The 9,323-nt window shown below is 42.1% G+C and overlaps 2 protein-coding genes across 3 annotated transcripts; both read left to right on the top strand.

Annotated features, from left to right (window-relative positions):
• The first annotated feature begins 763 nt into the window (after positions 1-763).
• LOC147327015 (large ribosomal subunit protein uL4m-like) lies at positions 764-4,053 on the top strand. Its single transcript, XM_086294613.1, has 9 exons — positions 764-953; positions 1,217-1,298; positions 1,486-1,657; positions 1,752-1,803; positions 2,218-2,335; positions 2,570-2,676; positions 3,251-3,360; positions 3,475-3,548; positions 3,786-4,053. Exons 1-9 carry the CDS (start codon positions 906-908, stop codon positions 3,929-3,931), a joined length of 909 nt encoding a protein of 302 aa, XP_086150739.1. The 5' UTR covers positions 764-905; the 3' UTR covers positions 3,932-4,053.
• Positions 4,054-4,192: 139 nt separating this feature from the next.
• Positions 4,193-9,045, top strand: LOC147327014 (uncharacterized). Of its 2 annotated transcripts, XM_086294615.1 has the most exons (5): positions 4,193-4,752; positions 5,783-5,862; positions 5,960-6,021; positions 6,171-6,358; positions 6,488-9,045. In XM_086294615.1, the coding sequence occupies exons 3-5, from the start codon at positions 5,971-5,973 to the stop codon at positions 6,675-6,677; spliced, it is 429 nt and encodes a 142-aa protein (XP_086150741.1). In that variant the 5' UTR covers positions 4,193-4,752; positions 5,783-5,862; positions 5,960-5,970; the 3' UTR covers positions 6,678-9,045. The 2 variants fall into 2 exon arrangements, with proteins under 2 accessions (XP_086150741.1, XP_086150740.1); XM_086294614.1 differs by lacking the exon at positions 4,193-4,752 and having other exon boundaries at positions 4,772-5,862.
• Positions 9,046-9,323: the final 278 nt, after the last annotated feature.

The raw sequence follows: 9,323 nt of genomic DNA, 5'->3' as shown, positions 1-9,323 counted from the left end.
GTATGGGCCTGCCTAGTTGGTCAGGGGTTCATCCTACAGCTAGATAATGACCCAAAATACAAGTCCAAGCTATTCCAGAACTACACCAGGAAAAAAGAACAAGATGGTAAGCTTGAAACCATGAAGTGGCCAGCACAGTCTCCAGAGCCAAACCCCATCAAGCTAGTTTAGGGTGAACTGGACCGAAGAGTGAAAGCAAAGCAACCTACAGGTGCTGCATGTTTATGGAAACTTCTGCAACAGATATGGGAAGAACTCTCTCAAGAATATTTAATTTCTATTGTTGAAAGAATGCAACGGGTGTGTTCAGCTGTTATTTTTGCCAAAGGTGGCTACTTTGATGAGTCAAAAGTTTAGAATACATTTGCTATATAAATTGATTCCATGATTTCTTTCTCTTTTTTGTAACTCCAATTCTTTATTTGTACTATGCTTTCATTTCAGAGTGCTATGAGACATTAAACTGCATAATTTTCAATTAGCTGAAAAAAAATGGGGTATTCTAAAACGTTTTAGTGTATCTATATATATAAAATTAAAAAAGACAGAAGTATTGTCTTTTTAAATTATTTTCTTGTTTGTTTTGTCTGGAGATGTTGATCGATTATCAGTTATTGTCTAACGTTTTTCTTTGTTTTGAAGTTGGATGGTGAAAAAAAAGCTTTTTGTCACTTTAACCACGTCCAACCAATGACTGTAGAAAACAGTCTACAGTCATTGCGTCCAACCAATAGATGGTGCCACTTTACTTGAGTGATGTCATCAAGACGCGCCACAAGCACGCCACACGGAAAAGCGTCCTCGACCTTTGATGCAGCCTGTCATCCCCCTTATCATGTTGTTTTCAAATTATTTAAGAGCAGTTTAACAGTGTAAGCTTGTAGAACAAACAAAAAATAGCCGAAATGCTTCGATTTTCTTTCATATTTCGTGGCAGAGGAGTCGCTAAAAGGGTGAGTGACGAAAAACATACCTCAACCGCGCTCTGTATCCTCAAATCACCCAAAGGCAGATAACAGCGTTCTGTCCAAATGGTTGCAATAATAATCTGGAGCCATTTTTGCTGTTATTTAATTTCTTTAGATATAGAAAAAAACGTCCATAGTGCAGCATTATATCTGAGTATGTGTGTATAAGATTAATATAACACCCGTTTGTCTTTGTTTTTAGTGTTTTTTGTTCATCCTCAAGTTTTTCTCTCCCTCTCACTCCTCAGTTCGCTTCCTCGTTCTCTAATGAGAGCACTCTGCCTCCAAACTTACTGCTGCCCACCAACCTCGTGGATCCTGAAAGATTAAGTATGAAGCTTGTGTACTTGATAGATAAATGTAATGTTTGAAAATGGATTTTAAATCAGATTTATTCAGTGTTATTGTTTGTCCTCCAAAAACCAAATATTGTGATTTCCCTGATAACACTGATATCATTGTGGGTGGGATACATGAAAATCTTCCTCACTGACTGCTGCTTTATACCCTCCTGCAGAGTGTCCACCACCTCCTGCAGACTCCTCTCTGCCTCCTCTGAGGAAGTGTGATGCTGCAGTTCCTGCTCACTTGACCCCTGTGCAGACCTGGGTGGAGTCTCTGGAGAGACAGGACAGCGAACCTTTGGGTGTGGCTCAACTTCACCCTGATGTGTTTGCAGTTCCTCCGAGGTAACCAAGCTACTATTGACACTTTCCATTCAGTTCTACACATTTCACAGCACCTACTGAAATGTGCAAGTTAATCTTTGTTGTCATTCCTCAGGCTTGATATTCTACACAGTGTTGAAACATGGCAGAGAAATTACAAAAGGATTGTAAGTTACTATTTAAAAATGTCAATTGCATTTGAGTTTTTTGTAATATATATCACATAATCAAGCACTTTAAGCTTAGGAACATTTTATTCATCATGTGTTGCTACATTGAGCTAAGATTATGCTATTACATTTAAATTTAATTTGATACTTTTACAGTTCACATCCGTGGAGAGTAAACAACAGTAAAATTAGAACTTCTTCTGATTGGTTGTTGCTTGCAAAGATGTGTTTTGAACAGCAGGCAGGAGAAACTTCAGCTCAGACAGAGCTCTGTGTCTGAAATGACCACATTAGGAATACGTAACAGTGCATATATGACAGAGGAAGACGATCAAATGCAGAAAAGTTTGAGCTTTATTGCGGCTGATAAAGAAAATGAAAAGTAGACTAATGGCTGTCTTCACATCTCAGAGTCACGCCCACACTAAAGTCAGGTCAGAGGTCAGCGGTGGAGGCAGGAAACCCTGGAAACAGAAAGGAAGTGGACGAGCTCGACATGGAAGCATCCGATCACCCATATGGAGAGGAGGTGTCTCTTTTTGATCTTATTGTAAAACTTCTGTTTTCATTTTTTCCATGTCTGCTGTTTTCCCTCCTTTTTTCCAAATATAACTGAAAATGAAGATCTTTGTTTCATAGTCCAGCGTGTGCTCGTCTCTGTGTCATGACTCCCAGAAACATGATCACCCTTCAGTGGGGTTGATCTGGAAGGATTCCCATGCTGGAGGCCAGTATGGTCTGACTGGTTCTGTGTTTCATTCAGGTGGAGTGTCTCATGGACCCAGAGGTCCCACCAGTTACTACTACATGTTACCCATGAAAGTTCGAGTGCAAGGACTCAAAGTTGGGCTGAGCTCCAAGATGGCTCAGGTAAGAGAAACCCCTTTGTTTCACCTGAAGAGCAAATGCAGCTGCTAGTGATGTTAGAGGCTCATAACATCTGTAATAAGAGTTGTAAAAACATGCAGTGACATATGACGGTGTCCACAAGCAGCTGTTTTTGTCACCCACTTATCACAAGTGCTGTTGTTATGATGTCACAGAGGCGATAACCCGTACAGATATCTCACACGTGTGAATACAGAAGCCCCACCCACCTATTGTTCAGACCCTTTGTTTGCAGTGGTTAGCCACTTAGAAGAAAGTTGGCTTAAAGAGAGGAGGAGATAAATCCACTTGTTTTAAATGGAGAATTTCTTCACCCTTTATGTTCTCATATCATTTCGTGAGAGTATTTGGTTTGTAGCAGATTGGTGACACTGATGAACTTGTAAGTGTTCAAAAGAAAGAAAGAAAGTCCTTTCTTTATCTGTGACACTATAATTAGAGCACATAACAAATGTGAGAATAGGATACATGATGACTTTAACTACATTATTACGTATCCGTAATATTTCTTGACAGCTGAATACTTTCCCCCCTTTTGAACTGCTTGCTGACACAGGATGATCTTCACATTGTGGACTCCCTGAACATCCCCACACCAGACTCTCAGTACCTGCTTGACCTCATCAGACACAGACACTGGGGAGAGTCTGTGTTAATAGTGGATGTGTGAGTATCTTTAGCAGCACTTCTGTACAAATGATCAACTTTCAAATCTGTTTGAATATCCACCACTGGACGCCCACTGTTGCTCAGTGCTCACGTTTTTGTTGTTGCTTTCAGAGGTGAAGACTTTTCTGAAAACATCCTTCAGGCCACGGCAAACTTGAAGACAGTGAACGTCATTCCAGCAATCGGTGAGTTCACACTGAGTGTGACTCAGTTTTAACAGATTAATTGATGGTAAAATGTATTATTTCTGTTCACGCTTTCAAACAATATTTCATGCATTGAAGTCTTTGCAGCACTGTGTCTTTGGACCTCTAACATGCCAGTTTAATTAAACAGTTGTTAAAAAGCTCAGGGTTTTAAATGTTATATGTAACAAATCTGTTATATAAAACTCACACAGTTTGTCATATTTTCTCTCTCAGGTCTGAATGTCCACAGCATGCTGAAACATGAAGCCATCGTCCTCACTTTGGAAACTGTTAAGTTTCTGGAGGATAAGCTGCTCTGGCACGATGAGCGTTACACGCCTCTCTACCCGTTTAAACTACCCTACTCTGACTTTCCTTAAAACAGATTACCTGTAATGTATTAACATAAGTCATATTATCTTTGTTTTTATTGTTTGTAACAAGAGAGTCATAACTCGAATAATAAAAAATACAAAAGTTGAATAAAAGTATGTAAAAACAACATGCAGAGTGTAATCATTAGCTGAATTTGTATAGAAGGAGACCACTGGCCAAATCATTCCTGATCTTCCAGCGAAGCGCTGACCGTTTCTTCTCTGTTGGCATGATGTGGGCGTTAGGCACGTAAACTCTCTGAGGTTTAGGCTGCAAAGACGAGGGGTAAACTGTTTAACCTCTAAAGCTGATCAGGTTTGGAATGTTTTGAGACATGAACTGTGTGGTGGTTCTCAAACTTTTCACTATGAGTACCACCTCATAAAATATGTGGCTCTTTAAGTACCACCCTTATGACCAACATTAAAGTACAGTAGTATAGGCCAGCGTTCCCCAATCTTTTTTGTGCCACGGACCAGTTTAATGTCAGACAATATTTTCACAGGCCGGCCTTTAAGGCGTCGCGGTTAATACAACAAAATAAAATGATATGACCAAGACAAAAACTGTGGTTATTTTGTAAATATAATAATAAATGCAAATTTGCTGTGTAATTGTTTACTTGAGTGATGTCATCAAGACGCGCCACAAGCACGCCACACGGAAAAGCGTCCTCGACCTTTGATGCAGCCTGTCATCCCCCTTATCATGTTGTTTTCAAATTATTTAAGAGCAGTTTAACAGTGTAAGCTTGTAGAACAAACAAAAAATAGCCGAAATGCTTCGATTTTCTTTCATATTTCGTGGCAGAGGAGTCGCTAAAAGGGTGAGTGACGAAAAACATACCTCAACCGCGCTCTGTATCCTCAAATCACCCAAAGGCAGATAACAGCGTTCTGTCCAAATGGTTGCAATAATAATATGTGGCTCTTTAAGTACCACCCTTATGACCAACATTAAAGTACAGTAGTATAGGCCAGCGTTCCCCAATCTTTTTTGTGCCACGGACCAGTTTAATGTCAGACAATATTTTCACAGGCCGGCCTTTAAGGCGTCGCGGTTAATACAACAAAATAAAATGATATGACCAAGACAAAAACTGTGGTTATTTTGTAAATATAATAATAAATGCAAATTTGCTGTGTAATTGTGTAACTTTATTAGCAACATCCTCCTGAAATGCACCAACAACATTGAGAGTAACATCCTCCTCTCTGCCCCTTAATGCTCACTGGTCGCTGTGGTAATGCGTAAATAGTTCTTTCAAAATAAGACACACAACTACAACACCGGTAAAGACCCAGGGAAACAGAGTTAATGATAAAAACCCTGAAAACCATACATTTCACTCCCGAGCCTCAACTCTCGGGCCCAGTACCAAACGACTCACGGACCAGTACCGGTCCGTGGCCCAGGCGTTGGGGGCCGCTGGTATATGCCTATTTAACACCATATACAGTTGACACAAGACAATTTTATTTCTTATATGAATGTTATTTTTGTGATGTGATAATAACAGCTGTACTGCATTAAACCACATTCCCCTATAAACAGCTGCCCATTGTGTTCTTGGAAAATATTTGCAGAATGTGTAAACATCCAAAGGTAAGATCCAACCACAGAGGGTTAAGACTTTAAAGGACGGACATAAAACAATTAACTCTTGTTTCAGACAAAATCTGAAATAAAGAGCTGCAGGTCATTGCACTGGGGGCATTGCATATTTTTATTTCTTACAAATTAATTCACACTACCAGTCAAAAGTTTGGACACACCGTCTTTGTTTTTTGTTTTTTATTTATGATATGGTATACCATTATATACACAGTGTTTTATTTTGATCTTTGTTTCCACAGGAACAGGAACATTAAAAGCAGCTGGAGTAACTGCTGCTGTTCTCCTGCCAGTCATATTCTTCTGTCTTCCTGTGGATTCAGTGAGCAGATCTGTTACATTATTGTTTGTGAGATAAACTTTGATTTTAACAGTTTATGAATGTCATTATTTTGTTCTACATGAATTGTCCCAACCAGAAAAAAAGAGGATGTCCAAGGAATCTGCTGAATCTGAAGACAGAGCCAACAACAGAGAACAGGTGAAAACAGTCACATCAGTGTTGCACAAATAACCAACATTTTGGTTTTACACTTCCTGTTGGACTCACAAATACTTCTTTGCTGTTGTTCTTTAACTGAAATACATTTGATCACATTTGTAGCTGAGATTTTCTTTTTTCCTATACAGTGTTTACCTGATCAGAGACAGCCAGAGGAGCAGGATGATCTTCAGTATACCAGCATCCACTTCTCCAATAACCAGGCAGATCCTCTCTACTCCAACATCAGAGCAGCTCAGCCTCACAGACACACGCAGGAACAGGAAGTTACTGAGTACACTGCTGTCAGATTTAACAGAGGCAGTGCAGCCAAGAGGTGAGACAGACTGTCCTCTCATGTCTAAGAAACAAACACTGCTTTTACTGTTCTTTTTCACCATTAATGGAAATGATTTCAGTTGATGCTATATCCTCCAAATCATGAAATGTTCTTCTCTGTTTTCAGACACAGAAGTCAGGAAAAAGGAGAGTCAGGCCTGGCGCCTGTGGCCCGGCTGGGCCCCTTCCAGGGGGTGGGGGGCCCTCTGGCCTCTGGGCGTGGGGCTTGGTCCTCTCTGGCACAGCTGGCTGCCGGCAGAGCCCACAGGCACATCACTGCAACCCCCTCTGGCTTCTGCTCCGTGGCTGCTGGGTGACCCCTCATCTGGGGCTCTCCTCAGCTCTTCTCAGGAGGGTGGCACGGTTGCCCCTTTGGTCGTCCTCCCTGGGTTCTCGTACTCTGGGCCCTCTGGATGTCTGGGGCCTAGTTCTCCTTCCATACCTGCTTCATGCACTGGGGGACGGGGCTATTGCTCCCCACACTCCCTAGCAGATCGTTACATGGAGAAACTTTTTGAATACAAGCGCGCTGATCCACACAGGTGTACAAACGGGTGTTCACAGACACAAGCTACACCTTTCTTGGCTGCTACCTTTAGTATCTACTGTTATCTACTGTTAGCTAGTTTATTGTGTGATGGTGTTGTATTTCTTATGTTGCTCTTTTTTGTTTGTTTTCTGTTTTTTTCTTCTGTCGACAGGTGATTCAGGTGTTTTTCTTTCTTCCCCCGTTTCTCATTATCTCTTCTCTCCTCTGTTTTTCTTTCTCTCCTTCTCTTTCTTTCATTCTCCCTGTCCTATCCCCCAGTCATGTCTGTCCCATCTGTAACAACTGAAAATAAAATAAATACATAATTATAATAAAGGTCAATCAAATGGACCAATATAGCAAGGCCATGATGGTAAAGTAAATCCTCTAGGCATCTTTCTTGGCCTTCAGACAACAATTCTGATGGCTAAAGATCCAAACGGGATCCCCCTTAATTTTTTAAGGGACAAGCAGCTATCCAGACCTACCAGGATGTAGGAATCCAATAAAGTCTTTTCACAACAGACATGTCAAAGTGGATCAGCTTCCTCACTTTGTTCAATGATTTCACTCATCTAAATCAGACCATGGATCACACTTTGCTAAATGTACCAATTTCCATGAACTGCAGTAGCTGCTTCAAATGAACAGCCAGATTCCTCAACCGTTCTCTAGTTACAGCTGTCGTGGTCCAAAGAAGACAACATTTAAAAGTGCATCAGCTTCCTCACTTTGTTCAGTGATTTCACTGAACATGAACTTTCTAACATTTTGGTTTTAACCAAATAAACAGTCAGATCAGTGCTCCGTGGGTACTCTGTGACCCCTTAGTGATCATGATGGGGTATTTCGCCACCCCACACCACATTCGTAAGTTACGATGGCAAATACTGGGGTCTCGAGGGACCCCGAACTCCCGGAGCAAACATCTCTCAACTTCACACAATCATCATCATCATCATCGTCTCCTTCCTCCTTCTCCTTGGTCCTTCTACCCTGCGCTTGCAAACGCTCAGCTTTACAGAGGGTAGTCTTCACGTAAACCGGCCCTCTCCTCAGTTCTCCTGGGCCTCGCTGTTGGACGCTTGGCTTTACAGAGGACAGAGTTCGCGTAAACCGCCCTCCTTGAGGGCCTCAGACTCTCCCTGCCGCCTTCCTACCTCCTTCTGCTCCATTCTCCTGCTCCTCGCAGGCAAGCGCTTAGCCGGGTGGGCCCCAAGTTACACGTAAACCGGCCTTCGCGAGGAATGGGGGTGCTCTCTACTCCGTGGGTACACTGTGACCCCTTAGTAATGGCGATGGGGTATTTCGCAACCCCAATGCACATTCGTAAGTTAGGATGAAAAACACTGGGGTCTGGAGGGACCCCGAAACGTCGGAGGAAACAACTCTCAACTTCACATCATCATCATCATCATCGTCGTCTCCTTCTTGGCAGTGTTCGCGTAAACCGGCCTAAGTAAGGACCTCGGACACTCCCTGGCTCCTAGTTCTCCTTCTCCTCGGTTCTCCTGTGCCTCACTGTCGGACGCTTAGCTTTGGAGAGAGCAGTGTTGGCGTTGGCCTCTATGAGGACCTCGGACGCCCCCTGTATCCTAGTATTAGATTATTCTGTTACTATATGTTACCTTATATATGTAATCAAAGTAGTTGAATTAGAATACTGCTGTAGATCACATTATACCCTTTAATATAGAGCGTGTGATCTGTATGTAGTTTAGTTCTCGTTATACTTTTGAGTTAACAGAACATATTCACATATTAGTTCATTAGATAAGTGTGCATCACTCTGTATCCTTGATCTGCTGGGAATGTGTTACACTGTTTTCTTGACATGCTTAATTGTTGAATCATGAAGAGAAGGTTGTAAGCAGGAGACTTGGTGTCTAAGACAGGGGAGATAGACCACATTCCATACCCCCACCTTTCAGAAGAGCAGAAAGACAGGGAGCCGAGGTCATAACTTAGGCGCTGTAAGAGAGAAAGAATGTAATGTTTAGGCTTTTACGACTAGGTGGGGGCCACCAGAGACTATAAGAAGCTGAGTAACCCGTCACCATTTTGAGACTGCTGTGACCCTCTTCATGCATGTCTCCCCATCATGATGGTTCTAAATGCTCTTTGTGTTGAATTGTATGGAAATAAATGATTGTTGATTGAGCATTTATACACCGAGTATTGTCCTTCCTTCAGCCCAAAGATTCAAAGAATTGGGAGATTTCAACACTAGTCCTCCTGCCTCCTGTTCCTCGGTTCTCCTGCTCCTCGCAGGTGAGTGCTTAGCCTTATGGGCCTCGGGTTACGTGTAAACCAGCCTTTGCGAGGACCGGGGATGCTCTCTACTCCACGATTACTATGGGGTCAAAGTGTACCCACAATGGGGTATTTCGCAACCCCAATGCACATTCGTAAGTTACGATGGCAAACACTGGGG

Source organism: Aulonocara sp. 'chitande type north' Nkhata Bay, linkage group LG6, assembly GCF_057382095.1.
Source record: "Aulonocara sp. 'chitande type north' Nkhata Bay isolate Kocher_YH1m ecotype deep benthic linkage group LG6, A_spYH_male_GT1.1, whole genome shotgun sequence".
NCBI lineage: Eukaryota > Metazoa > Chordata > Actinopteri > Cichliformes > Cichlidae > Aulonocara > Aulonocara sp. 'chitande type north' Nkhata Bay.
The sequence above is the reverse complement of the archived record's forward strand: the minus strand, read 5'-3'. Positions and strand labels throughout refer to the sequence as shown.